Consider the following 27,982-nt stretch of genomic DNA (forward strand, 5'->3'; position numbering starts at 1 on the left):
GGCAGAGGGAGCCCACAGCCTGGGCAGGAACAGGGACATTCACCCAAACTGTTTATAGACAGTGGCAATGCTGGAGCCATTCTGACAGGCTCTGACAGGTCTCCTGGTTTCCCACTTTGTTACCTTTGTATGTCAGTGTCTTGTTCTGTAAAATGGGGGTGACTATTACCTGTTCACCAGGTCTGTGGGAAGAGTAAGGAACCCACCCAGCATCTGGTCCTCTTGCAGTGCCACCTGAGTTGTGGGTAGCTGCGCACATGGCTAAACTGATACCCTCCAAGCAGGAATAACCACCAGCTTAGGTCAGGCCTGGCCCAGGGACACCCAACACCAGACACACACACAAGTGGTGACCACAGCAGGAACCAGTTTTATTGGTCAAGGATGAGTGTTGGGGGCCTGCAGCCATGAGGAGCAAAAAGCTCAGGCTGCCCCAGGGACCTAGAAATCCATGTCCTCAACCAGGTCCTGTAGGTAGGCCTTGTATTGGTCGCAGGTGAGGGAGAGCGGGTGGCTGTTGGAAATGTGCAGGTCCACGGTGTTCTCCAGGGAGGAGGCACCCCCTGACCGGGCCATGTCCAACAGGGCCCTGAGGCACGTGGGAACCACCTGCAGGGGGAGGGGAACACAAGTCAGGGAAAATACCCAAGGACTGTCCACCATGGAGGGGAGGAATAGGGGCTGAGAAGACTACAACTTCCAGCAACCTCTGCTGTAAGGGTGGGCCAAGGGCTGCTGGGAGTTGTAGTTTTCCCTATATTCTTAAAGGCAGGAGGCCAGAGAAAGCTCCTAGGGCCAAGGTTGCAGGAAGGGTTCCTGGAAGGTAAGGCTGAACAGCTTGTGATGTGGACTCCTGGGAGCCATCGTCCCTCACAGAGGCTGCTGGGACTTGTAGTCCACCAATGTCCACATGGTTTAGATAGTTCAAAACAGGCTTTGGAGGACCATGGGAAGGACACACAGAAGCTCCTGGGGATAAGGAACTGGTAAGTGCAGAGACATTTTAGGGGCTTCTGGGAGTTCTAGTTTCCTCTTCTCTTCATAAGACCACCTGTCAGCCCCAGGGACCCAGGGCCACAGGCACCTTAACCATCACAAGCCTCTTGGTCCATGGCTGGTCCTGGGGCCATGGCTCCCCGATGCAGAACCAGAGGGTGTAGCGTGGTGAGCGACTGCCTCCTTCGATGAAGGTAATCAGATCTGGGGGGCCAGGAAGCTTAGTCAGAGATAGGAAAGAGACCCTCTATCCATCCCTCCCCCCCAAACCTGAGTAATAGCCCTGCTATCTCCCTTTACCTACGGCCTCTGCCACAATGACCAGGGGATTGCCTGTTTGGGAACTGTCCCTGTGGTTCTGTTTGTGTTCCTCCTCCCTCCAGGGGGCCTGGAAGGTTGCCCCCAACCCCTACCCCAGAGCCACAGCACTCAGCATGGGACAGGCCCAGAGCAGGAGAGTCCCCCCTCGGGATGCTCAATGGCTCTGGACTAGAAAGTGGCTGACATTTACTGCTCTTCAGCTCTCTCAGGCTGTGCTGTCCAATATGTAGCCATTAGCCACACGTGGATATTTCAACTTAAATTGTAAAATGAATAAAATGAAAAACTCACCTTCTTGGTTGCCCTCACCTGAGTACTCAACAGCCACCTGTGGCTAGTGGCTTCCGTATGGGACAATGTAAATACAAATCATTTGCATCACTGCAAAATTTTATCGGACAGTGGAACCCTAAGGGACTCGCCTTTCTTGCTAGTTTGTCTGTCACCATAATTAACCATAATGACAGTGACAGTGGCAGCTGATTCCCTGAGCACCTTCTCTGTGCTGGGCCCTGTGGCTCACACCAGCTCTGGCAGGTAGGTAGAGAGAGGAGACTCTGCCTAGACTTGACAGGCTCGAAGCAGTCAAGTCCCTTGTCCCAGGTTACACAGCGAGCGGAGTGTAGGTCTGGATTCAATCCCAAACTTCCCCAGCCCAGAGTTCTTAACCCCCGTGCCCTGCTGCTTTCCACTCAGGCCTAAGCCCCTGCCTCACTCACCTGCCACGAAGGGCCCCAAGTTGAACACGCTTCCTTCCTTGTCCTTAGGGACCTCACCATCAGCCCCATGCCCACTGCTGGGGAGCAGCTCCTCGCCCATGGCCCAGTATGTGTGGCAGTGCCCCAGGCGCTGGGCCCAGAGCCACTGCCCGGCCCGCCGCAGAGCCAGCCCCCCGCCCAGGCAGCTGAGCACACGCCTCACGTAGCCCGTCACTCCCCTGTCTGTCAGGAACAGCCCAGGGTCTGGCAGTGTTATTGGCTGTCCAGGGAGCATGCTGTCTGCCACTTCGGACCCCACCAGCCGCAGGCCCCCTGGGCATGAGATGGTCTGCTGGAAAACTTGGCGGCCCCGGTAGAAGGCTGTCACCTCAAACTCCCACTCTGAACAGCAGCAGTGGTGGTGAGAAGGGGGAGGAAGATGGAGAGAAAGAATGTGAGGGGCCTATTGCCGCAGCCTCAGCCCGCCTCAGCCCCTCCCAGCCCACAGCTGACGCTCACCTTCCTCTGGCACCAGCAGCAGCCTCAGCGGGTTTTCAGGGAGCTCCAGGTTTGGGCAGGGAGCGGGACTGTCCAAGCTGGGGCTCAGCAAGAGCTGAGGGTGGGGCTCAGGGGCCACAGCGAGGCTTGGGGTCTGCCCGTTCGGGGCTGGGGCCAAGACCATGTTGTCCAGTAACTCCTCCAGCATGTCTTCCTGGAGAAAAAAAAAAGAAAAAAGAAGATGAGCATTTCAACAGCCTTTTCTAGAGACTTCATATAGACCAGGCCTTGTGCTCAGCGATGTGGAGGCACAGGTGTCATACCTGAGCTCTGCCCTCAAGGAGCTTCCAGTCTAGAGGGGGAGCTGGCAACGGGCACCAACAGCAAAATACACAGTCTAATGGATGCCGGGTGCTGGGACGGCAGGGGAGTAGCTAACTCATGCCGAGGATCTGGCTCTATGCAAGCAAGACCTGGGCAGGGCAGGCTGGGCAAGATTTCAGAAGGGACATTTCTTTCCCTGTCACAGACATCAGCAAGATCAAGAAGAGGGAGTTTTGAGTTCCCAAGAGGCTGAGGGCATGTGCAAATTGAGGAAAGCTATGAATCCTGAAAGGTGTGTTAAGGGCTTGAATGCCCAGTGAAAACTCTGAATTTTCTTCCTTAAAGGCTGGGAGCCATAGGCTGGGAACAGGGGAGAGACAGGGTCAGCTCTGGGTCAGGCAGAGGACAGACTGGAGGCCGGGGAGGAGGCTGGGGTGATGGTTGAGGGGGAGAGGAGGCGGCCTGAACAGGCCCATGGGGAAGGGGCAGAGGGTTGGGCACATTCTCACCTGGGTATCAGAGGTACTGCCTCCACCACTGGTCTCTGAAGAGGTGTCCAGCTGGGAAAAGTCCCCAACTCCTGCCAAGGAAGATGGTGAGCAGAGTAAGGGTGCTGAGAACCCTCAAGATCCCAGCGCTGCAGGCGAAGCCCCGCTCTGGCACACCTGAAGTCACAAACTCATAGATTTTATGCGGGTCGTGAGGGTCCTTGCTCCGGTCCTCGGCTAAACGCACCACTTCCTTCCGGTTCAGGGCGGACCGGAAATTCCTCTTCCAGGTTGGCAAGTCCGGCTTATCCTTCCCGGGAGTGTAGGCACCGCTGGCCTCGGCCCAGGCCTGGGGCAACAGTGGTGCCAGGATAATGAGGGACGATGACTTAGACCCCCATCCCTAAGGGCCTAACCCTGCCTCCTCTGGTTCTAACACCACCCTCTCTCCCTGGCAAGTTCTAACTCCGCAAGGTTCCATCTCCAAATTCTCTGCGCCCCAAGCTACCCCTCCTACCCTCCATCATCCCTCACCTCCAATTTCCAAAAACCTTTTCTAAGCCAGCCTTCCAGGTCCTACTTGGCATCTAACCCTGTCACCACCTGCCCCAGGACACCCTCCGTGATAACCCCAACCCCTCACACTCTGTTAACCACCACTGCTGTATTCTAATTTGGTAGTTAGTAACCCCAGATTTGGGGTTCTGAGTCTCGCCTTTAATGTTCCAAGAGCCACCCCCAGAATCCTACAACCAAGAGCGGGGGCTTCAGCTCCCCGCCCCCAGGATGCATTTCCTTGGCGTTCTAACACCACTTTTCGGTTCTATTCCCGGAACCCGGCTGTTCCAACCCTGCCTGCGCCCCTCCATCAGTCCACCAATCCTGTTAGCCTCGGTCCGGGCCGTTCTGACTCCACCCACCAGCATTAGCGCGAGCCCGCCCCACGCGTGCTAACCCCGCCTTCTCGCCTCCCCTGACCCCAGAGTCTTTCCGGCCCAGCCCGCTGCTCTGGGTTTCCCGCGCCCCGGGAAGTACGCACCTGGAAGATGCCGAAATCCTCCTGCTGAGCATCCTGCCGCAGGCCGTGCTTCCAAGGAATACGGAAGCGCGTGCGGCTCTCGTCCACCCAGGCCACGCCCTCCAGGTGCCCCATGTCCAGCTGCGACACCAGCCAGGGCAGGATCCGTGGCTTTGGGGTTGCCATCGTTCCACCTGCGCGCACAGGGCAGTTCCTGGGCGCAGGCAGCCTCCAGGGCTCTGTTGGCCTGGGGTATCCACACCCAGACCTCTCTGTAATGGGCCATGGCGCAGGTCTTTCACCCATATTTTCCTGGGATACAAACAGGAAAGCTCCTCTTCCCATTCTCCCATCGTCCAGAGAGGTTCCCTAATCAGCGAGGACTCCCTCCCATAACCACTGTACACCGCCCCCCAGCGTCTTTCAGTGCCCACCGTCTACTCCCTCCCCCACATCAGTGAAAACAGGTAGCCCCACTTTCAGGGTAGAGCCCTCTCTCCCTAGTTATTTCGGTGCAGATGCTACTCACGCGTAAACCCCTACCTCCTGCACTCACCCAAGTGTAGACCCCCTTCCGCAGTTACCCCACAGAAGATCCCCCTACCCATTTCCAGCGTGGAACCTCCATCCACAATTCCCTCCCATCAGACAGCCTCCCTCCTCCAGGGCATGCCCCAACTTTTTAGAGTGAACTGCCTCCCATTTACAGAGTCCACCTTTCCCTCTCCTAGATCCCCTCAGTGTAGACGCTTCCTCTCTTCCTCCTCCCTCTCTACTTTTTCTACAGTTTGTCTATAGCCAACTCCAGGGCCGGCCATTGTAGCTCCGCCTGCTTCCCTTTTCGCTAGCAGCGCAGAACCAGCTTTTCTCCCGTTCCTCACTTCCGAGCGCCACCAACTACCTCCCCGGCGCTTCTGCGTTACCTACGGCGGAGAGGCGGGGCGCGCGGGGTGCTGGGGCCCACCCCTGTCTTTGAGATCCAGGTAGCTCTCAAACTCGAAGTTGAGCACCCCCCTTCCCGACGGCTGAGCTTTAGAGCGCTGGAGCCTTCTTTTCTATCGATTTCTTGAAATACAAGCAACTTTATCACTCTTTGGGTGACAGATTCCTGCCCCAAAGGGGCGGTCCGCTGAGTCTGGACCATCCCCTCCTTATGCCCTTCTTCGGCTTTCCGGACACAGGAATGCTGGGAACGTCATATGCAAATTGGCCGTGCATCCAGCGCCCCGCCCCTCCTACGTTGGGGCGGTTACAAAACCGGCTCAGTGCGCAGGCGCGGGAAAGTCTAACTACTAAAGAAAAGTTTGTACGAGTGAAGGAGCGGGTGGAGGAGGCGGCGGCGGCGGGGCCCCAGGTCAGGTGAGCAGAGTGTGGGCGAAGGCTGGGGAGAGGAGGGAAGAAGAGGGGTCCAGGAACCAGGAGCTGGCACCCCATTCCTGCTTCTCCGACATCCAAGCGTCCAGGGTCCCCAGGATTCCAGCCTGAGTCGGATAGTTGGAACTACACCTCCCAGCAGCCTGCGCGGCCAACAAGCACAACCAAAGGGGAATATTAGCTGTGAAGTTTGCTGGGATTAGTAGTTCCCCATGCTTCAAGAGCTTCAGAAGTTTGGCATATGCCTCCTTCACAATCCAGGAGTCGGCACCCCAAGACCCCTTCTCCTTCGAGGATCCATGAGTCTGGGGCTCTAGTCCTCTTCTCTCTCATACCAAGGAGTCCAGGACCCCAGCCCCCTTCTTCTTTAGACCCACGAATCTGGCCCCCCATCTCCCTCTTTTCCTAGGATCAAGGAGTCTTATTTCTCATTCCTTTTCTGTCTGGGGACTCAAGAGTCTGAGCCCTCAGGCCCCAGCTCTCCAAAGGACCCAGGAGTCCAGGCCCTCAGCACCTACCTTTCTTGGGATTCACAAGTCCTGGCCTCCAATCCTCCACTTTCTGCTGAACCCTAGAGTCCAGCCCCAAGCCCCCTCTCTCACAGGTGCCTCCATGGCAGGCTCGGAAGAGCTGGGGCCCCGAGATGACACGCTGAGGGTCCTGGCTGCTTTTCTAAATCGAGGTGAAGCTGCCGGGTCCCCCGTTGCAACCCCACCCAGGTAAGAGGAGTTGCCTTTCTCCCCCATGTGCATGCATTTGGTGTGGGGCCCTCTCTGACTCTTGCTCCTGGTCTCAACCTGTCTCCTCTTTATATCTGGCTCTATTCTCTGTCCCTGGGATTGCAAAGAGAGGTTCTCAGAGGGGTGGGGGTGGGACAGGAACTGTTTACAGGGGGTCTCTGGGATCACTGTCTGAGGTCCTCCTCCCCAGGAGCTCTGCCCGAGAGGAGCCCACAGACTTCCTGAGTCGCCTTCGAAGATGTCTTCCCTGCCCCCTGGGGCGAGGAGCAGTTCCCCCTGAGTCCCCTCGGCCTTGCTCCCTGCCCCTCCGACCCTGCTATGGTTCAGAGCCTGGTAAGAGATTTCCTTAGATCACTTGTAAAACTGGCAGGGCATAGGATAAGGTGCTAGTTTAAGATCACTCAGCTAGGAGGTATCTGTGTGGGGTCTTCAACACTAACCCTCACCATCCTGTTCTCTCCCCTCTGCTATCCCCAAGTTAGATTTCTATCTGTGTCAATTCTGTGGGTTGCCCTTTGGAAGGCATTTGGTCCCTTTCTACCAGGTTGTTATTTCTCTCTTTTCATACATGCTTTCCTGCCCCTAAGACTTTTGTAGCCATGAGTACTCCTAATAGAAAGGCAGGAGACCTACTTTTCAATCACAACTCCCTGGCTGTTTTGGTTGTATGACTCTGGGAAAAATTTTTTCTCTTCCCTGCTCCCCTGTTTTTCATTAGCAGAGTAGGAATTGGTGGGGAGGGCATTGGACTTGATCAAGAGTGACCAACAGGTTTCCTCTCATATGTGAACCCGGATAGACTAAAAATGGCTGCTGGGACTGCTAGCTTGAAAAGCAGTTCACAGCTTGGGGAGGGGAGTGCTGTGATCAATTGGTGGTGGCTGCAATGGCCCAGTGATGGGGTGATAATAGCAGGAATGTCTTGTGGTTGCCTTCCTTGGATGAGATAATCTTCGAGGTCCAGTTTGACTCTAACGTTCTAAGTCCAGTTTGGGGATATGATAAAGGGGAAAGTACAAGGGTTTTGGCTTTTCTTTTTGTTTTTTGTACCAAGTTTGCTTGCTTAGAAATCACTGCTGCATGGCAAGGTAGTTGGGAGATGGAGAGAATCCATAAGTTCCTGATGTCTTGGAGACCCATGATTAACTCTTTTCACCCCAGGCCCAGCTACTCCAGACTTCTATGCCCTGGTGGCCCAGCGACTGGAACAGCTGGTCCAAGAGCAACTGAAATCTCCACCTAGCCCTGGTGAGGTGCAGGGGAGCCCTGGACAAGGACGGGGATAAGAGGGTAGTCAGGGTTCTGCCCCCAGTCAAATTCTTTTCTGCTTCCAGAATTACAGGGTCCCCCACCCACGGAGAAGGAAGCCCTGCTTCGGAGGCTGGTGGCTTTGCTGGAGGAGGAGGCAGAAGTCATCAACCAGAAGGTGATGGGCACCTGTTCTAGACCTTATCGAGTATAGTAGTTTTGGGACGGTGGGCCACTGAGATCACAAGCTGGATCTGCGTTTTCTTTGGATGGTCAGAGGTGGAGAGGTGGGACAAGGCTTCAATAAAGGATTGAGTGACAGGGTTATGGTCAGTGTAGTACTATCCTTTTGTTAGAGGGGCGTGGCCTAAATGCACAGGATGTGACCATCAAAAACACGATCTAGGAGAGACTGGGCCAAATTGGGGAAGTAAAGGAATGAATGTGGGGGTGGGAGAGTGTCTGAAATCTCACTGATCATGGCAGGGACAAGTCTTAGAATGTAGGGAAAATAGACTGGCAGAGGAAGCATGGCTTATGACCTTGTCCTGGAACCTGGTTGGCTTGGGAGTTGGGGCAAAGTACATGGTTCTATAATATTAATTATATGGTAGAGGGCAAGGTTGTAGACCCTAGCCTTGCTCCAGAGTCTCCAAGTGGGGAAACCTAGTAGGGACATAGAGCTTGGCCCTGATTGGCTGTTGAGGCCACAGCAGGGGCGTGGCTTAGAGGCTCAGGTTCTAGGCTGCTGTCCTAGGAGTAGTTTGGCCGAGACCATAGAGTCTGGCTTGTGATTGGCTGATGTGATGGCTTTAGAGGTTTAGTATTTAGAGTTGCCTTGAATGGGGAAACCACGCCTCCAAGTCACCTATTGGCTGACACGGACCTTGCCTCTCTTCCCCTCCCCGCCCCACAGCTGGCCTCCGACCCCGCCCTGCGCAACAAACTGGTCCGCCTGTCCACTGGCTCTTTCGCCCGCCTAGTGGAGCTGTTTTCCAGCCGTCAGGGCAGCTCTCATCCAAGTCGCGCATGTCCTGGGCCGCCGCCACCTTCCCCAGAGCCCCTGGCCCGCCTGGCTCTGGCCATGGAGCTGAGCCGGCGCGTGGCCGGGCTGGGGGGCACCCTGGCAGGACTCAGCGTGGAGCACGTGCACAGCTTCGCGCCTTGGATCCAGGCCCACGGGGGCTGGGTGAGCCTCAGAAGCCTCTCCGGGCCTCACTTAATCCAACCGTGATATGATGGACGGGGGCTGGGGGCTTCTTAGGTTGCCTTTCAGACCTCAGGTGTTGTCCCAGCTCTGCTGTCCATTCGTGCTGTGTTGAGCACCCACTGTACACCAGGCACTGCAGCGATGAGTGCAGACACTGTGCCTGGCTTAAATCACTGGTATTCACTAACAGTTGTAAGATGAGTGTAGAAGACAGTGGTAGCGCTACCTCAAAGGGTTGTCCCTGCCCCTCTAGTGATGCCTGCCGGGAGGATGTCCTTCCCCGGGAACCCCCTGCTTCGCTTCCTGTGCTCCTTCTGCTCTGGTATCCCCCTCAGTGAGGCCTTCCCTGGTCCCCATTTACAGTCACAGCCACCTCCACACCTCCCACCCACTGCCCTGCTTTACTTTCCCTTCTGTAGCACTCTGCGCCTTCTAACAGATGGCAGCATGGCCTTGTTTTACTTATTTTCTTATTTGTTTTTGTTTGTTGGTTTCTGCTGACTCTTAACGTATTAGAAGACTAAGGAGTTGGCTGGGAGTGGTGGCTCCCGCCTGTAATCCTAGCACTCTGGGAGGCCGAGGCCGGCGGATTGCTCGAGGTCAGGAGTTCAAAACCAGCCTGAGCGAGACCCTGTCTCTACTAAAAATAGAAAGAAATTAATTGACCAACTAAAAATATACATACAAAAAATTAGCCGGGCATGGTGGCCCATGCCTGTAGTCCCAGCTACTCGGAGGCTGAGGCAGGAGGGTCACTTGAGCCCAGGAGATTGAGGTTGCTGTGAGCTAGGCTGATGCCACGGCACTCACTCTAGCCTGGGCAACAAAGTGAGACTCTGTCTCTAAAAAATTAAAAAAATTGAAAAATAAATTAAAAAAAAAAAAAGAAGACCAAGGAGTCTTCCCTTCTTTTTACTCACTACTTTATCTCCACTGCCGGTCGCAGGCTTGGGGTGGGCTCCAGCGTGCTGGCTGTGTGGCTTGGCTGCTGTCCCCATCTCCCTGAGCACCACTTGTCCCTATAGTCCAATAGGCACCATCTCACCTGCCTCCTGGGTGGCCCTGGGATGCAGTGTGAGGACACATGCCAGGAATGGAACCAGGGCTTCCCTGGCAGGCGCTGGCTGGGTGTGTTTGAGGAGGCCAGTGGGGGCTGGAGCACTGTGAGCCAGCCGGAATGAGAGGAGAAATGGCCCTGGCATGTAGGGCCTCATGGCCGTCATGAGAACTTGGACTTTAAGTCGACCAAGGTCTCTAAGCAGCATAGGGACTTGAACTGATTTAGGTGTTAACAGGCGCCTCCTGGCGGCTGTGTGGGGAGCAGACAGTGGGGGCCAGGGCGGAAATAGGGAGCTCAGGGAGATCTGAGTGAATCAGACCAACCTGGGGGGTCAGTAGAGGATTCTGGATTTAATTTCTAGGTAAAGGCCAGGTGTGGTGGCTCACGCTTGTAATCCTAGTACTCTGGGAGGCTGAGGCAAGAGGATCACTTAACCTCTGGAGATCAAGACCAGCATGAGCAAGAACAACACCCTGTCTCTACTAAACATAGAAAAAGTTAGCCAGGTGTGGTGGTACATGCCTGTAGTCCCAGCTACTAAGGAGGCTGAGGCAGGAGGATCGCTTGAGCCCAGGAGTTTGAGGTTGCTGTGAGCTATGCTGACACCAACCACTGCACTCTAGCCTGAGCTACAAAGTGAGACTCTGTCTAAAAAAAAAAAAAAGACGCTGGCTTGAGCAGTTGCAGGGCTACATCTGAGGTCCCTGAGATGGGAAAGAAGGAGGGCTTTGGGGTGGGGGTGGGGATTGTGGGGGTAGCAAGTTTGAGGAAGTCAGAGATGATCAGACGTGGTCCAGTTAAGAGGGAGATGCTAGCTGGGTTTGGTGGCTCAAGCCTGTAATCCTAACACTTTGGGAGGCTGAGGCAGAAGGATTGCTTGAGGCCTGGAGCTCAAGATGAGCCTGGGCAATAGTAAGACCCCATCTCTACAAAATATAGAAAATTAGCCTTGTGTGGTGTGCACCTGTAGTCCCAGCTGCCTGAGAGGCTGAGGCAGGAGGATCGCTTAAACCCAGAAGTTTAAAGTCACTGTGAGCTAGGCTGATATCATTGCACTCTAGCCTGGGCAATAGAGACCTTGTTTCAAAAATTTTTTTAAAAAGGAGGGAGATGCCTTTCAGACCTCAAAGCAAATGTTGAGGGGACCAGATGGTATGAGCTCAGCAGAGAAGCTCATTTATTTATTTATCTATTTTGAGACAGAGTCTCGCTTTGTTGCCTAGGCTAGAATGAGTGCCATGGCGTCAGCCTAGCTCACAGCAACCTCAATCTCCTGGCTCAAGCAATCCTTCTGCCTCAGCCTCCCAAGTAGCTGGGATTACAGGCATGCGCCACCATGCCTGGCTAATTTTTATATATATATTAGTTGGCCAATTAATTTCTTTCTATTTATAGTAGAGATGGGGTCTCGCTCTTGCTCAGGCTGGTTTCGAACTCCTGACCTCGAGGAATCCGCCCGCCTCGGCCTCCCAGAGAGCTAGGATTACAGGCATGAGCCACCATGCCCAGCCCAGAGAAGCTCATTTATTTGTAAAATTGTTATTTTTAATAGGAGTGATAACAGGTCAGCTGGGGGCAGTATTCCCAGGGGGCCTCATCCTTGGTGACGATGTCAACGGAATGATCTCATTTAAACCTCACAACGGCCTCGTGGGGTTTTGTTATTATCCTCTTCTTCTGGGGGCTGAGAGGGAAAATCCTGGAATCAGGATTTGGACACAAAGCCATGGCTCTTTATCATTAAAATGGCAGGGCTCTGTTCCCCGTTCCTGAGTCTTTGTCCCCCATTCTCCATTCTCTCAATCTCTGTCCGCCCTCTTCCAATGCTCTGATCCCCTGCCCCCCCCCCCCCGTCTTTCGTCTTTCTCCTCCAATTCCTATCCCCTTCTAATGTGGGTCTCTGTCCCCTTCTCTAGGTGTCGGTACCCCTCCCTCCTCTGGTTCTTTGCCATCCCCTGTCTCCAATGTCCCTGGGCCAATGGGAGCATGGCTGTGGGTAGAAGACACCTGTCCTGCTCACAGAGCTCTGCCACTTTTCCCCTCCAGGAGGGCATCCTGGCCGTTTCGCCCGTGGACTTGAACTTACCGTTGGACTGAGATCTTCCTCAGAAGCTGCTACAAGATCGGACCTCATGTCCCTGCCCTCTTGTGTGCCTTCTTGTTCCCCTCAGGGCTGGGGGTGGGGGAGGGTGGCTGCCCTACTCTTTTTGTTTTTACCAAAAAGAAGTTGTTTAAAATTTTTCATATTAAAAACTTTTGAAAGTATTTAATTGTTTGTTCTTTCACTCAAGAACTTAAGTTGTAAGTAGAGGAGATTTGGTTCAGAGATGTCTATGGCTTATAAATTGAGGAAAGAACAAGTTCATTCATTTGAGAGATATTTATTTGGAATCCTAAGAAGAGCCTGTCACCTGGATATATAACATATTTGAAGATAACTGTAAATATGATTCCAGAAAATTGTTTTTTCTCCTGTTGCACAATTTGATTATTCCTGCTAATCCTGCATTGATGAGCCATGGAGTCTTTTCAGCCAGTTCCAGAATAAAGTTACAGTCTTTCTTCACAGGCATCTGGGACACCACCCTCTTCTTGTTTTTCTCCTCCCACTGCTACTTCCAAGGCTTTTTTGCTGCTTTCTCCTCATCTTCCTGTAGACTAGTGGTCTGTCCCTAATTTAGGGCCATATCTCTGTTCACAGCATAATGTGGTTTGTTTGTTTGTTTGTTTGAGACAGTCTCACTCTGTTGCTCGGGCTAGCGTGCTTGCTGTGGCGTCAGCCTAGCTCACAGCACCCTCAAACTCCTGGGCTCAAGCAATCTTGCTGCTTCAGCCTCCTGAGTAGCTGGGACTACAGGCATGTGCCACCATGCCTGGCTAGTTTTATATATATATATGGTTTTTTTTTTTTAAGTTGTCAAGCTAATTGCTATTTTTTTAGTAGAGTCAGGGTCTTGCACTTCCTAAGGCTGGTCTCCAACTCCTGAGCTCAAACTATGAGTCTACCTTGGCCTCCCAGAGTGCTAGGATTACAGGCCTGAGCCATCACGCCCGGCCTGTTTGTTTATTGATTGATTGATTGAGACAGAGTCTTTTTTTTCTCCCCTGTTGGCCAGGCTAGAGTGAGTGCCGTGGTGTCAGCCTAGCTCACAGCAACCTCAAACTCCTGGGCTCAGGTGATCCTCCTGCCTCAGCCTTCCGAGTAGCTGGGACTACCAGCATGTCCCCAGCTAATTTTTTCTATATAATTTTAGTTGATCAATTAATTTCTCTCTATATTTAGTAGAGACCAGGTCTGGCTCTTGCTCAGGCTGGTTTCAAACTCCTAACCTTGAGCGATCCTCCCACCTCAGCCTCCCAGAGGGCTAGAATTACAGGCCTGAGCCACCAGCCTGGCCCTATTTGTTTGTTTGGGTTTTTTTTGTTTTGAGACAGAGTCTCACTTTGTCGCCCAGGCTAGAGTGAGTGCCGTGGCGTCAGCCTAGCTCACAGCAACCTCAAACTCCTGGGCTTAACAATCCTACTGCCTCAGCCTCCCTAGTAGCTGGGACTACAGGCATGCGCCACCATGCCCGGCTAATTTTTTCTATATATATTAGTTGGCCAATTAATTTATTTCTATTTATAGTAGAGACAGGGTCTCGCTCTTGCTCAGGCTGGTTTTGAACTCCTGACCTCGAGCAATCCGCCCACCTTGGCCTCCCAGAGTGCTAGGATTACAGGCATGAGCTACCACACCAGGCCTATTTGTTTGTTTTTAAGAGACTAGGTCTTTCTACTATAAATAGAAAGAAATTAGCCAAACAACTAAAAACAGAAAAAAATTAGCCAGGCATGGTGGCACATGCCTGTAGTCCCAGCTACTAAGGAGGCTGAGGCAGGAGGTTCGCTTGAGCCCAAGAGTTTGAGGCTGATGCCACGGCACTCTAGTCTGGGCAACACAGTGAGACTTTGTCTCAAATTAAAAAAAAACGAAAAAAAGAAGAGACTAGGTCTTGCTCTGTCACCCACGCTGGAGGGCAGTGGTGTTATCACAGCTCACTGCAACCTTGAACTCCTGAACTCAAAAGATCCTCTGGCCTCAGCCTCCCAAGTAGATGGGAGGACTATAGGCACGCAACTACCAAACACAGATAATTATTTTTTTTTTTAGAGACCGGGTCTCACTATGTTGCCCAAGCTGGTCTTGAACTCCTGAGCTCTAGCATTCCTCCTGCTTTGTTCTCGCAAAGTTCTAGGATTACAAGTGTGAGCCACTGCACCTAGCCTGGAATAATGTTTATAAATGCTTACAATGAATCAAACGTACAGGATCACAAAAATAAACCAATTGCAGTTGATCCTCATTATTTGCAGTTTCTGTACTTGGGAATGCACCTATTTGTTGAAATTTATTTGTAACCCCAAAATCAATACAATGCTTTCACAGTCCTTCCAGGGAATGCTTATACACAGAGCTGCAAAAAAAACTGAGTTTCCTGATGTGCAGCTGAGGTGCTCTTGTGTCAGTTCTCATACAATAAACAAATGTCCTTTTCTTGGTCTATTGAGTGCCACATTTAAAAAATTTTTTAGCTTTTGGTTGGTGATTTCACTGTTCAAATGGCCCCCAAGCACAGAGCTGAAATGCCGGCAAGTGTTCCTACGCACAAGAAGGTGCGTATGATGTGCCCTGTGCATTGGGGACGGACTGTATGACTCCATTTATGTGACAATCTGAACAAGAAAAGTGCTTCAGGCTGGGCGAGGTGCTCACGCCTGTAATCCTAACATTGTGGGAGGCTGAGGCGGGCGGATTGCTCAAGGTCAGGAGTTCGAAACCAGCCTGAGCAAGAGCAAGACCCCATCTCTACTATAAATAGAAAGAAATTAATTGGCCAACTAACATATATAGAAAAAATTAGCCGGGCATGGTGGCGCATGCCTGTAGTCCCAGCTACTCGGGAGGCTGAGGCAGGAGGATCGCTTGAGCCCAGGAGTTTGAGGTTGCTGTGAGGGAGGCTGACCCCACAACACTCACTCTAGCCTGGGCAACAAAGCGGGACTCTGTCTCAAAAAAAAAAAAAAAAAAGTGCTTCAGAGGTTGAGGGGAGGTATCAAGTGGAAAGAGTCATGAGAGAACTTTTTAGGGTGATACACTCTATGAGTTGAGTCTGATGGTGGTTACACAGGTATATGTACCAATCTCATCAAATTATACTTAATTGTGTGCATATTGTCATATGTAAATTATATATATATATATTTTTTTTTTTGAGGCAGAGTCTCACTTTGTTACCTTAGTGCTAGGATTATAGGTGTGAGCCACCGAGCCCAGCCTGTAAATTATATTTTTAATAAAGTGGGTTTAAAAAAAAATTAAAAACGATGTTTTGTTAGACTTGCTGGGATCAACACCCAGCTCAGCCACTTACTCATTGTGTAACCCTGGCCAAGTCACTTTACCTCTCTGTGCCTCAATCTTCTCATCTGTGAAATGGAAGTGAAAATAGTATGTTCAGCAGTAGGTTGCTTGGGGGGGGGAATTAAATGTGGTAATTGATTTAAAACTCTTAGAAGAGTGGCTGGCACCTAACAAGCAGTCAGCATGAGCTAAATCGGCCACAGATACAGAACTTGTCTGAAGCTAAGGAAAAGTTAGTGAGAAGAGGGGAAGGGCCTATATAGTGGCACAAAAGTGTGGTGGTCCCAGAGAACCAGGTAGGGATCATAAAGCATCAGTGATGGGACAACAAACACTTGGCTGAGGGGCTCGGACTTTGTCCCGAGCGTACTGGGAAGCCACAGGAAGGCTCTGAGCAGAGAAGGGGCCAGGTCAGCTCTGAGGACCCACAGGGTGGGGGACTGCAGGGGAAGACTGGAGGCTTAGAGGTGGGGAGGGAGTCTGGGCTGCTGGTTCAGGAGGGACAGGTCAGGGGACTGACAGGCGGTGGGAGGGGAGGCCCAATGGTCTGGTTGGTGACTGGGTGGGAGGTGGGACTGTACCAACTTGGAGACCCAGAAGAAGATAGGATGCCAGGGCTGGTGGGTGTGATGGACCTGGGGGACAGAGAGGAGGGGCAGGCAGAGAACTAATAAAGCAGTTATACTGGAAATCCTACACTATTAGGAGTTTGCCAGGAAGGAAGTATGCCAAGGAACACAGCCTGTGCAGAGGCCAGGGGACAACAGAGCGCGCTCATTCAGGGACTGCAGAGAGGTTTGAACTGAGGACAGAGTGCGAAAGGAGAAAGAAGAGGCAGGGTCCACAAAGTCCGCCTTTTGCATTCATCTTCGTTCAACTGGGATCTTCCTGTAGATCACGGAAAGCTTCCTGGAAGTGGCTGCCTCTAAACTGCGCCCAGACGGACATATAAGATTAAGCCAGACAAAGAGAGGTGGGCCTTCTGGCAGGGGAAGGGACTTCTACAAAAGCCAGGTGGCCTGAGATCTAGATTGATGGTTTGTTTGTTTTTTTTTTGAGACAGAGTCTCACTCTGTTGCCCAGGCTAGAGTGAGTGCCTTGGGGTCAGCCTAGCTCACAGCAACCTCAAACTCCTGGGCTCAAGCAATCCTCCTGCCTCAGCCTCCTGAGTAGCTGGGACTACAGGCATGCGCCACCATGCCCGGCTAATTTTTTCTATATATATTAGTTGGCCAATTAATTTCTTTCTATTTATAGTAGAGACGGGGGTCTCGCTCTTGCTCAGGCTGGTTTCGAACTCCTGACCTCGAGCGATCTGCCTGCCTCGGCCTCCCAGAGTGCTAGGATTACAGGGATTACAGGCGTGAGCCACAGCACCCGGCGACCAATTGATGGGTTTTGAAAACTTGGAGGCCGGGGGCGGTGGCTCACGCCTGTAATCCTAGCACTTTGGGAGGCCGAGGAGGGAGGATCGCTCAACGTCAGGAGTTCTGAAAACAGCCTGAGGGAGACGCTGTCTCTACTAAAAATAGAAAGAAATTAATTGGCCAACTAAAAATATTTAAAAAAAAATTATTCGGGCATGGTGGCGCATGCCTGTAGTCGCGGCTACTCAGGAGGCTGAGGCAGGAGGATTGCTTGAGCCCAGGAGTTTGAGGTTGCTGTGAGCTAGGCTGACGCCACGGCACTCCGGCCCGGGCAACAGAGTGAGAGTGTCTCAAAAAAAAAAAAATTTAAATTAAAAAAAATAAAAAACTTGGAACAGTTGTACACAGGGCTGGGGATTAAATGTATTGACGGCTGACTCCTACTCCTGACTTGTTTCAGGACCCCAGATAAGCCCGCCCTCTCTCTGAGCCTCTCACTGCTTCAGTTTTTCCCCCAGGTAAATGGGCACAGGCTCCCTTGTTCTTCCAAACTCCCCTCCGAGGCCGGGAGAATCCACCGAAGGGACGAGGAGCGCTAGTTCCTTTGAGCCAATCGCTGGTGCCTAAAGCCCTGCGTTCCTGCAACCCGTGGGCCAATTGCCGCGTTCTCCTTGAGGCCAGCCGCTTGGCGGGGGCTGGCCAAAGGCCTAGTGACGTCACGTTTTGGCTAAACCAATAGCAGCGATTAAAAGGCGGGTCGTTTTGGTGATGGACAGCTCTGTTTCAAGACGTCCGCTTAGCGCGGAGCCCGCCGGGAAGCTTTGAGGCGGTGCTGGAGGAAAGGGGCGGGCACTCCTGGTTGATTTTACCCAATCATCAGTGGCGCTTTTTGCAATAGACGGGCAGTTGTCCCCATCCTGGTCGACTTGAGGGGGCGGGACCCTGAACACCAGCCTGGGCAAACCTCTGACCTTTGACGGGCGTCTTCTTGAGCCAATTGCTAGACGGTATTCTCAGACGTGCCGCCTCCACTACCAATGAAATCTTCTGGCGGGGTTGCGGTAGGCGGGCCGTGGACACTCCGCTATAAAGGGGTCCGGGGGAGTGAGGAGAAAGGGGGGTCTGGACGGCCGGAGGAGGAGTAGGTGCGGGTGAAGATGGCGGCAGCCGAGCCCGCGAACTGCATCATGGAGGTAAGTGTCTGGAGCCCCTACGGGGTCGGGGGCCGGCTTCGGGGTCGGTGTTTTATGTCTCCGTCGTGGGGGAAGGGCTCTAAGTCGGCGAATTAGGGCTGATGGCCCCCAGCCACACGGAGGGGGCGCCGCACGCTCCGGATCCAGGGATATCGTTTGAGGTGGGGGCTCCCTAGCTTTCGGGGGCCTTCGGCATCCGGCCTAGCTGAAGGTGTTTCATCCCTCCTCTTACGTAGATGAGGGCTGGGGGCGCTTCCGGCCAGGCCCCCACGTGGCCACGGCGCGGTGGGTGGGGAGGGGGTGTGCCGAGCCCGGTGGCCCGGCGGGCTCCACGTGCCGGACAAAGGCCCCGCCCCCGACTGGGGGATCGCCGCCTGGCGGTGGGGGGGGCTCCGACCCTCCCCCTGAAGGCCCCAGCTCTGTTCCCGGGGATCCGGGACACACCGGGTGGAATTTCCCTGGGGCCCTCCACGATGAAGAGAAGAGTGTCTTGGGAGGGGCAGTGCTTCTCAATCCTTCACAACCCGCTTCTAAGGTCCCGGGGGATCTGCTGGGGCATCGGTCTAGGCTCTGTGCACTCTGGGTTTGGGAGTGGAGGAGGATGAAGAATTGGTCTTCCACCACCCTTTCCTGTCCTTGAATTCTCCCCACCCCCGCCCGGGGCTCTAGGAGTTGCGGGGGGATGGGGCATGCCCCTGTGACCTCCCTTTGGGTGGTGGTGGGTCATCTAGATGGAGGAGATCCTTCCCAATAAGGCGCCGTGCACCCCCTTGTGGCCATTTCTGGATGTGTGGGAGGGACATCTTTTTCATGGGGCGTGTCCCTAAGCCCACCTCCCTGTTGGATCTCTCCCAGGCCGGCGGAGGGAGGGCATGTCTGCTGGGAAGGAGTTGTGATGGGATGTGCTCAGGCTGTGGCCTTTACTGTCCAGTGGAGCCTTTTCTCTCTCGGGCCTTTGTGAGGATGAGAGATGACCTCCCCTCTCTGCAGCTCTGTGGGGAGGGGGGTTCTGAGCCTGGGAGTCTGAAATCGTTCGCAGTGGTTCTTGTGCAGCCGTGTAGGGGAGGTTTTCGGTTTTGCGTTTCATGCCCTTTTGGGCTGGCTTGTCTGGTGGTGGCATCAGTGGTACTGAGAAATGGGTCCCAGTGGGAAATCCCCTCCCCAGCCGCCCTCCGTACAGGCGTCCTCACTGGCTTGGGGCAATTGCGGGGAGGGTGCTTGGAGCCCAGTGGGTCATTGCCTGAGACTTTGCTCTTCTTGGAGCCTTGGAAAGTGGTCACATCTAGAAGAGATGTAATCGGATGGGGCCTCTGTCCTTCCACCCCTTACCCGGTAACGTTGTCTGGAGGGGGTGGGCAGTTCCCAAGATGCATGCCACTGGGGGCAGAGTGACCCCCCACACACACACACACCACTCTCTTGGCTCTTAGGGTGGAGGAAACATCTTCCCCAGAGGCTGCCTCAGGCTTGGCCTCACACCTGGGGGTCTTCAGGGCCTGGGATGGGTGTCCGAATGGGGGCCATGGGCTCTGACTCACCAAGCCTCATTCTGGAGCCCTCACTTTCTTAAGAGGGTCCAGAAACTGGCCATCCTCCCTGGGCCTCTAGCTTCCTGGATAGAGGGTGATAAGTGCTGAGGTTGGTTCCATCTCGTTTTGTCTGGGGCTCCTGAGTGCAGGTCAGGAGCCAGGGGCTGTGGTACTGGCTCTGGTGGGAGTGCCTGTGGGCCACTCCTCTTTTCTGAAATCCCCTCAGATGAGAGACTGGTTTGCAGAACTGGCAGATGCCCTGGGGGCATACCCTGCCAGGCCCTCCCTCATGGGTAGGGTGTGTGTTAGGAAGTGTCACCTAATCTGGGGGGATTAGGTGATGAGGGGGAGCGACAGCTGGCGGTGCCTGTGTGCCCGGCCAGTGCCAGTTCCTCTGGCCTGGATGGGGGAGGTGTGTGTGGTCAGCTGCCTGGCCAGAGTAGGGCAGCGTGGGGGCTGGCCACCATCTCTCCAGCTACAGCTGAGTTAGGAGACCCCCTTGTCTCCCCAACTCCTCCCCTCCCTTTCTCAAGCAGCCCTGCCTCATCACCTGTCTCCTCTGCCCCCACTCCCCACCAAGGAAAAGGAAAACTGCTGGAAACCCACTGCCCCAAGAGCTCAGGCCCCACCGCCCGGCCCTCCCCAGCCACTCCCATTAGCTAATCCTTTCTCCCTGTTACTCTCTCCTAGAATTTTGTAGCCACCTTGGCTAATGGGATGAGCCTCCAGCCGCCTCTTGAAGAAGTAAATATCCTTTTGTGAGACCCCTCCCAACCCCCACCTCCACCCACATAAATATATCTTGCCACACATCTGGCCCTTTCTAGAAGTCTAACCATGTCCCTCTTGCTTCAAACCAGTTTACCCCATGCTGCAAAACACTCATTACAAATCCCTTCAGGTCCACGGCCCCCATCTGGCCTCCCCAGTGTCTACTTCCTTAACTCCGTCTCCAGCCCCCTTTGCCCTGCCCTGTGTCTGCCCCAGTTCTGCTTCCCCTCCCCTCCCCAGCTGTGGGCTGAGCTAGAGACGGGGGCAGAGAGACTGGAGAGATGGTAGGCGTGGCTGAGGTATCGGGGTGCTTCCCTGGATGGTACTTTGGGGGGGTCCTGGAAGTGGAAAATGGGGTTAGGTTTTGGGGCTCCTGGGGGAGGCAAGATGGCAGGTGGGGGCTGTAGGCTTGTCATGTTATGCTTTGGGGGGATCTGTACTACTCTTCAGGGATAAAGTAGGGACCTGAAGGCTTAAGAGGCTGTGGGGAGCCGCCAAATTTGACCCATGCTCCCATCGGCCCCCTCCCAGGTTTCCTGCGGCCAGGCAGAAAGCAGTGAGAAACCCAATGCCGAGGACATGACGTCCAAAGATTACTACTTTGACTCCTACGCCCACTTTGGCATCCACGAGGTAAGTGTGGATGGTTCCCAAGGCCCGTGAATCTAGGGGTTAAATGTTGGGGAGGGGGTGGAACTTAAGTCCCTACGCATGCGCATGCGCACTGCTTTCCCTGGCAGCAGGCTTTCCTTCTGCCATGCACACCCAGGGTCACTTCTCCCAGCCGTTGCCTTGGAGACCGAGGTTAGCCTGGTGCTTTGGGGGGGCCCCCTCGCTGAAGGCTGCGGTGGGATTGCGCTTGCGCACCTGAGACCTCAGCCCGCAGCCAGGCGGGGCCTGCTGGTCTCTGCCGCCCTCTAGCGACCAGCGCTGGGACTGTGTCCCAGCTTGCTCTTGCCCTGACAGCTTCTGGACCCTTTTGACTGAGGAAAGTGAGGTCCCAGAATGCAGCTGGGGTGGCATTCTAAGGAATGTTTTGTTTCCCTGAGGCCTTTTTCATAAAATTGCGGTTAAAAGTGTACAGTTCAGTGGCATTAAGTCACTGAGGACTTTTAAAAGCCAAGAATTAACAGGGCTTCAGTGGCAATGGTAGAATCTGGCTCAGATGGGAATTTAGTCCATCAAATCTGATTTTACAGCTAGAGAAATCGAGGTGCATGGAAGGGAAGTGGGAGGGCCGAGCTGTGGTCCTCCAAACCGTCTGTGTGTTGGAGGCCAGGGCACCTGTTTTTCAGCGGGGACTGTGGCCCCTCTCATGGTGCCTTGTGCCTCTGTCCCCAGGAGATGCTGAAGGATGAGGTGCGTACCCTCACGTACCGTAACTCCATGTTCCACAACCGGCACCTCTTCAAAGACAAGGTGGTACTGGACGTGGGCTCAGGCACGGGGATCCTGTGCATGTTCGCTGCCAAGGCCGGGGCCCGTAAGGTCATCGGGGTGAGTCCTGGGTGGCCAGGTGGGCCTGAGCCTGGAGGGTAGAGAGGGGACTGGGCCGAGGAGGGTGGCCGCTGAGGACGAGACTGGGGGGGTCTCACTCTCCTTTCTTCCTGGGCCCTCAGATCGAGTGTTCCAGTATTTCTGATTACGCGGTGAAGATCGTCAAAGCCAACAAGTTAGACCACGGTGAGCCCAGAAAGAGAATGGGTTTGTGGAAATGGAGTGGGCGATTCCCAGCTTCCCCAGGACCTGTGGCAAGGGAGTGGGGGGGGGACAGGGGACACTGATGGACCAGCTATGATCCAGCTGTGCCTCCCCCATGGTCTTCTGGGCTGTTGGCAGCCTGAGAATCCAAGTGTCAGAAGTCACAAGTTTAAGGCTTCAGTCTTAAAATTAGGGCAAGAAGTGCTCTCTCATTTCTTGAATGAATAATAGTCATGTGGGTGACTGACGAGGGCCCGCAGTGAGAAGTCTCCCATCCGCCTCTCAGCTGCTCTCCTCTGCGTTTAGCCAGCACCACCTTCCAGAGAACTCAGTACCTACAAGCCCGTATATATGTATAAGTTTTTACATTCACGTGGCTGATTTTTTTGCCGATAGCATTTCACACAAGTCTCTTGCCCTTTGCTTTTTTCACCTGCTTGCCATGTAGTTAAACACCTTTCCAGATTTTGAGGCATCATGATATTTTTGATGACTGCCATCACGTGTACACACCGTGGCTTTTTTAGCCAGTCTCCTGCTAATGGACATTTAAGCCGCTCTGAAATTTTCTTCCACCCTCCCCCAACCCTGCACATAATGTCATTTGACACACAAACTAGAATATCTGCAAGGTGAATTTGTAAAAGTGGATCGATTGCTCAGGTCAAAAACTCGAGTTAGTAAGTTTGACAGCTGTTGTCAAATTGCCCTTGAGTTCCCACCAGCAAGGTGGAAGAAGGTAGAGGACTTGGGAAGGTGGTAGGTTTTCCAGATGTATGGCCTTCTGGGAACTGCAGTGATTATTTTTAAGAGACTGTTGTAATAAATCCACAAATGCTCATTACTCAGCTTTATGAAATCTCCCCATTTGAAGCAAATTCCAACTGTCATGTAATTTCCCCTGTAAATCCCTCTGTGTCCATCTTACTTGTTAGATGTTTTGAGAATGTGACCGTGCTGTTACTTGTTACATCAAACCTACCCCAGTGATGCCCAGTCCACATAAAATTTCTGCTCCTGCCTCAAAAGTGTCCAGAGTGATATATGAATTTGAAAATAGAGTTAAGAGGGTGGAGCTTCAGCTCACAGAGTGCTGTGAAGACACCCAAATCTGGCCCGGCCCTTGCTTTCAAGGGCCAGGGTTGGCCAGGCACGGCGGCTCGCACCTGTAATCCCAACACTCTGGGAGGCCAAGGCAGGCGGATCGCTTGAGCTCAGGAGTTTGAGACCAGCCTGAGCAAGAGCAAGACCCCGTCTCTACTAAAAGAAATAGAAATTAGCTGGAAAACTAAAAATATATAGAAAAAAATTAGCAGGGCATGGTGGCACATGCCTATAGTCCCAGCTACTTAGGAGGCCTAGGCAGGAGGATCGCTTAAGGCCAGGAGTTTGAGGTTGCTGTGAGCTAGGCTGATGCCACGGCACTCACTCTAGCCTGGGCAACAGAGTGAGACTCTGTCCCCCCCCCCCCAAAAAAAAGACCAGGGCTGCGGCAAGTGGGGCCCCAGGCTGCTGACCTCCCAGGGTTGATGGTGGCTGCCCCTGTCCGCCCACAGTGGTGACCATCATCAAGGGGAAGGTGGAGGAGGTGGAGCTCCCGGTGGAGAAGGTGGACATCATCATCAGCGAGTGGATGGGCTACTGCCTCTTCTACGAGTCCATGCTCAACACCGTGCTGTACGCCCGAGACAAGTGGCTGGTGAGGGCCCTGGCAGGGCGGGCGGCTGCAGATCACGCAGGCTGAGGCCTGGTGGCTGTGTGTTGAGTGTGTTGTCTGTCAAGGTCCAGACAAAATGAGCCATGTTAGGTACTTCCCACAGAGAGGACTTAACATGGGGGTTGACTGCGCAGGTACTGGGAGGCTGACAGCCCAAAGTGGGTATGACAGGTCCTGGAAGCCAAGCAGTGACAAGGAGATGAGGAGAAGACCATAGCTGGGCAAAGGGATAGGATGGTCCCAGGGGCTCATCTCTGAGCAGGCCACCCAGGGGGAGAGGTGATTGAGACCTGGTGAAGGATAGGAAGGAGCTGCAATGGATCTGGGGAGAAGAAAGTTCTGGGTAGAGAAGACAGCCAGTGCAAAGGTCCTGAGGCAGAAATGCACGTGCTGTATGTGGAGCATCAGGGAGGCCAGGGTGGAGTCTAGGGTCTGGGATAGCCAACGAGGTGAGGGCTGGTTGGGCATGTACAGAGCTTGTAGGGCTCTATGAGCCCCCATGAGGCTTTGCTCTCCCTCTCAGAGGAGCTAGGGAGAGTCTGACTTAGGTGCCCCTGAGCGCCCTCTGCGGGCTGTGTGGGGAATAGACAAGGGGATGCAGGCAGAAGCCTGGACCATTGCGGAGTCCAGGTAGGAGATTACCTGGGCTTAGATGAGGGCGGGAGCAGAGTGGGCAGAAAGAGGCCAGGTTCGGGGGGGGGCAGTGTTGCCAAGGTCTTGATGCCCTTGCCCTCTGCAGGCGCCTGACGGCCTCATCTTCCCAGACCGAGCCACACTGTATGTGACAGCCATCGAGGACCGGCAGTACAAAGACTACAAGATCCACTGTGAGCGCGCACCTGGGGAGCTGCGGGTGGGGCCCCGCCCGGCTGCTGCAGGCTCACCTGCCCCCTCCTGCCTCTCCAGGGTGGGAGAACGTGTACGGCTTTGACATGTCTTGCATCAAAGACGTGGCCATCAAGGAGCCCCTGGTGGACGTGGTGGACCCCAAGCAACTGGTCACCAATGCCTGCCTCATAAAGGTGAGGGCCTGGGCCTGGGCCTGGCCAGGGCACCCCCAGGGCTGGAACCAAAGGGCCATCCCCTCACCACAGGGCCCAGAGTGTTGGAAACTGACATGTCACCTAGAGGTGGCGCTAGAGGCCCATAGCAGGCACTTTGTCCTTAAGAATCTTTTCAGGCTCTGCTTGGCCTTGGGCTCTGGGACACAGCAGTGAGCAAGACGGGCTGGCCCTGCCCCAGGGGGCTGGTCCTCTAGAAGGTGTGCCCAAAGGCGTCAGCCAAAGATCCATACTCACATGGTGACAGTGAACTGGGATGTGTGCGGTCATCAGAGCCAGGGGGCAGGAGGGGTTGGTGTAGGGGAGGATTATGGAGTGAAGGAAAGGACACAGGAAGGTGGGGACCCCCCTTCTGAGAGCGCATGGTGGGGGGCCGCAGGGAGGGACTTATGTCACCGTTTGACACGGTCTGCTTGTTATATTGGCTGATGCGTCGAGAAGGGCCGAGCAGGGAGCCCCGCTGGAGCCGCTGCAGGTGCCAGGCGGTCTGGCCGGGCAGCAGGAGGGAGTGGGTGGGTGGTGGACGCAGTTAGGGTGGAGCTGCCCGGGCCGGGTTTGGGTGCAGGAGAGAAGGGAGCGAAGGATCCAACACGGCACCCCAGACTGGATGGCAGGGACTGGGACAGGTGGGTGAGAGATAAATCAGGAGCTCTGGGGCCTCAGGCCAGCGAGGGAAGACCAGAGGGAAGGGGACAGCGTGGTCACAGGCCGGAGGAGAGTGGGCTCCCGGGCCGGGCAAGCGAACACAGGGGGGTGGCAGGGGGTGACGCTGGGGACGCTCCCAGGCGTGGGCTCACGGGGCCTGTCCCACAGGAGGTGGACATCTACACCGTCAAGGTGGAAGACCTGACCTTCACTTCCCCCTTCTGCCTCCAAGTGAAGCGGAACGACTACGTGCACGCCCTAGTGGCCTACTTCAACATCGAGTTCACGCGCTGCCACAAGAGGACCGGCTTCTCCACCAGTGAGGCGCCGCGCAGGCGGCTGGGGGCGCCCACCCAGAGGAGAGGCTGGCGGGGTTCAGGGACGATGAGGGGGTAGTGACAGAAACAGGTAGAGAGAGCCGTGGGGACACACATGTTTGCACACCAGTCCTGCCCTTTTTTTTTTTTTTTTTTTTTTTGAGACAGTCTCACTCTGTTGCCCGGGCTAGAGTGCCATGGCGTCAGCCTAGCTCACAGCAACCTCAATCTCCTGGGCTTAAGCAATCCTCCTGCCTCAGTCTCCCCGCCTGGCTAATTTTTTCTATATATTTTTAGTTGGCCAATTAATTTCTTTCTATTTATAGTAGAGACGGGGGTCTCACTCTTGCTCAGGCTGGTTTCAAACTCCTGACCTTGATCGATCCGCCCGCCTCGGCCTCGCAGAGTGCTAGGGTTACAGGAGCGAGCCACCAAGACCGGCCACGCCCTGCCTTTTAATAGCCACATGGCTTTGGGCAAGTGACCTGAGAGTGCTGTGCCTCAGTTTCCTCACCCATGAACTGCTGGCCCAGCCCCTATCTCCGAGGGTGAGGCCGGGCCTGGGGCAGGGGAGCAGGTCTAGGCCTGGCTGAGCCGTGCCCGCCCGCAGGCCCCGAGTCCCCGTACACGCACTGGAAGCAGACGGTGTTCTACATGGAGGACTACCTGACGGTGAAGACCGGCGAGGAGATCTTCGGCACCATTGGCATGCGACCCAATGCCAAGAACAACGTGAGGCCCGGGGGAGCTGGGGGGGAGGGCCCTGGGGGAGCGCCTCTGCCGGTCCTGGGGTCCCTTAGCCCTACGCCTACATACACAGGATTTTATTGCGCATCTACTGGGAGCCAGGCCTGGGGGCCCAGGCCAAAGCCCTGCTTGGCCTGATGCTAAACAGGCAGAATGGTGATAGGGTGACAGGGCACGTGGCATTTGGAGGTGACCCCTGGAGCTGGGAGCAGGGCAGGCAGGTGTCGGCATGGGTGGGGGTGGGCTTCAGGGTGAGAGCCAGCCCTGGGTAGAGTGACGGGACCTCAGCCCCTGTGTGGCTTGAGAGAGGAAAGGACGGGTTTGGTTTGGTTTGGTTTTTTCCTTTCTCCTCCGAAGCACCTGGCAGGACGGAGCTGCCGTCACCTGATACAGGGGTTCCGGGGAGATGCAGGGGGGCGGCAGGATGAAAGGCCCGGAGTTGGGGAGCAGTGCAGGCTGGAGATTGCATGCGGGGGGCGTGGCTGGCGATGGCACAAGGGCCCTGGGGGGGGCCCAGGGTGCACCCGAGTTCTGACCCAGGGAGACGAGAACCAGTTAAACAAACCAGCACATCTGAACCAGGGGTGATTTTGCTGCCCCCACAAAGCTGTTTGCCACTGTCAGGAGGCAGTGTGGCGGCACGCCTGGACAAGGGGGCTCCAGGCATCTGGCGGGCAGAGGCCGAGGATGCTGGTAAACTACCCACAGCCACGGGTCACCCCCCAGGGAACACTGACCTGGCCACAATGACAATGGGGCCATTGGTGACTGCGCTGGCCTTCCTATGTGCCACGTGCTTGGGGTGGGGGGCTTCCAGGAAGCTTGGGGGGAGTGGAGACGGTGGGCTGGGACCGTTGAGCTCTCTGCAGAGCCTTGCTGGAGAAGGAAGTGGGCTTGAGAGGCTTGATTTTTATAAAAGAAAGGAAGAAATAACTGCTTTGCTGATGGGAATGGCCTTCATGGGGACGATCTGGTGATGCAGGAGACAGCTGGGCTCTGCCCTCAAGGGGGCCAGTTTGGCTGGGGACCAAGTGGATTTGAAGACGTCCACATGCAGCTGTCACTTGAGTCAGGGTGCAGGGCAGATGCTGGGGGTGGGACGGGCAGCTGGGGTCGTCAGCGCAGAGGTGAGCAGAAGCAGGATCTAGCTGGGTGTTGGGGACAGTGCCTTGACACAGGGCCTGCAACCCCTCTGCCGCCACCTCCTGCCTGCCCCTTGGAGGTCCTGGTCCTCATGCCCGTCCTCTCCCCACAGCGGGACCTGGACTTCACCATCGACCTGGATTTCAAGGGCCAGCTGTGCGAGCTGTCCTGCTCCACTGACTACCGGATGCGCTGAGGCGGCGCCGGCCGTCCAGGCCCGCCCTGCAGGGCCCAGGGGCTGCGGCGTTCTGAGGCGGTTTCGGGGTTCCCCCTTCCTCTCCCTCCCTCCTACAGAAGGGGGTTTTAGGGGCCTGGGCTGGGGGGATGGGGGGCACATCGTGACTGTGTTTTTCATAACTTATGTTTTTATATGGTTGCATTTACGCCAATAAATCCTCAGCTGGGACCCGGC

General features: G+C 54.7%; 3 protein-coding genes across 12 annotated transcripts; 2 read left to right on the forward strand and 1 right to left on the reverse strand.

Annotated features, from left to right (window-relative positions):
• Positions 1-350: 350 nt before the first annotated feature.
• On the reverse strand, positions 351-5,493 carry IRF3 (interferon regulatory factor 3). 7 transcript variants are annotated; one of them, XM_012754378.3, is made up of 8 exons: positions 5,271-5,493; positions 4,365-4,537; positions 3,503-3,674; positions 3,347-3,417; positions 2,535-2,727; positions 2,037-2,417; positions 1,085-1,200; positions 351-609 (listed from the first exon to the last, which is right to left on the reverse strand). In XM_012754378.3, exons 1-8 carry the CDS (start codon positions 5,485-5,487, stop codon positions 442-444), a joined length of 1,491 nt encoding a protein of 496 aa, XP_012609832.2. In that variant the 5' UTR covers positions 5,488-5,493; the 3' UTR covers positions 351-441. The 7 variants fall into 7 exon arrangements, with proteins under 7 accessions (XP_012609832.2, XP_075849336.1, XP_012609835.2 ...); XM_075993221.1 differs by having other exon boundaries at positions 4,365-4,615; positions 5,267-5,399; XM_012754381.3 differs by having other exon boundaries at positions 5,267-5,397.
• Positions 5,494-5,575: 82 nt separating this feature from the next.
• On the forward strand, positions 5,576-12,238 carry BCL2L12 (BCL2 like 12). The gene is made up of 7 exons (XM_012754386.2): positions 5,576-5,702; positions 6,322-6,436; positions 6,648-6,790; positions 7,619-7,705; positions 7,792-7,883; positions 8,622-8,894; positions 12,022-12,238. Exons 2-7 carry the CDS (start codon positions 6,330-6,332, stop codon positions 12,070-12,072), a joined length of 753 nt encoding a protein of 250 aa, XP_012609840.2. The 5' UTR covers positions 5,576-5,702; positions 6,322-6,329; the 3' UTR covers positions 12,073-12,238.
• Positions 12,239-17,802: 5,564 nt separating this feature from the next.
• PRMT1 (protein arginine methyltransferase 1) lies at positions 17,803-27,976 on the forward strand. Of its 4 annotated transcripts, XM_012754389.2 has the most exons (11): positions 17,838-17,939; positions 20,159-20,212; positions 20,771-20,872; positions 21,581-21,736; positions 21,859-21,922; positions 23,497-23,639; positions 24,397-24,484; positions 24,564-24,679; positions 25,532-25,682; positions 26,291-26,412; positions 27,683-27,976. In XM_012754389.2, exons 1-11 carry the CDS (start codon positions 17,904-17,906, stop codon positions 27,764-27,766), a joined length of 1,116 nt encoding a protein of 371 aa, XP_012609843.1. In that variant the 5' UTR covers positions 17,838-17,903; the 3' UTR covers positions 27,767-27,976. The 4 variants fall into 4 exon arrangements, with proteins under 4 accessions (XP_012609844.1, XP_012609843.1, XP_020139068.1 ...); XM_012754390.2 differs by lacking the exon at positions 20,159-20,212 and having other exon boundaries at positions 17,803-17,939; XM_020283479.2 differs by lacking the exons at positions 17,838-17,939; positions 20,159-20,212 and adding an exon at positions 20,432-20,523.
• The last annotated feature ends 6 nt before the right edge of the window (positions 27,977-27,982 follow it).

This window comes from Microcebus murinus, chromosome 16 (assembly GCF_040939455.1).
Source record: "Microcebus murinus isolate Inina chromosome 16, M.murinus_Inina_mat1.0, whole genome shotgun sequence".
Lineage (NCBI taxonomy): Eukaryota > Metazoa > Chordata > Mammalia > Primates > Cheirogaleidae > Microcebus > Microcebus murinus.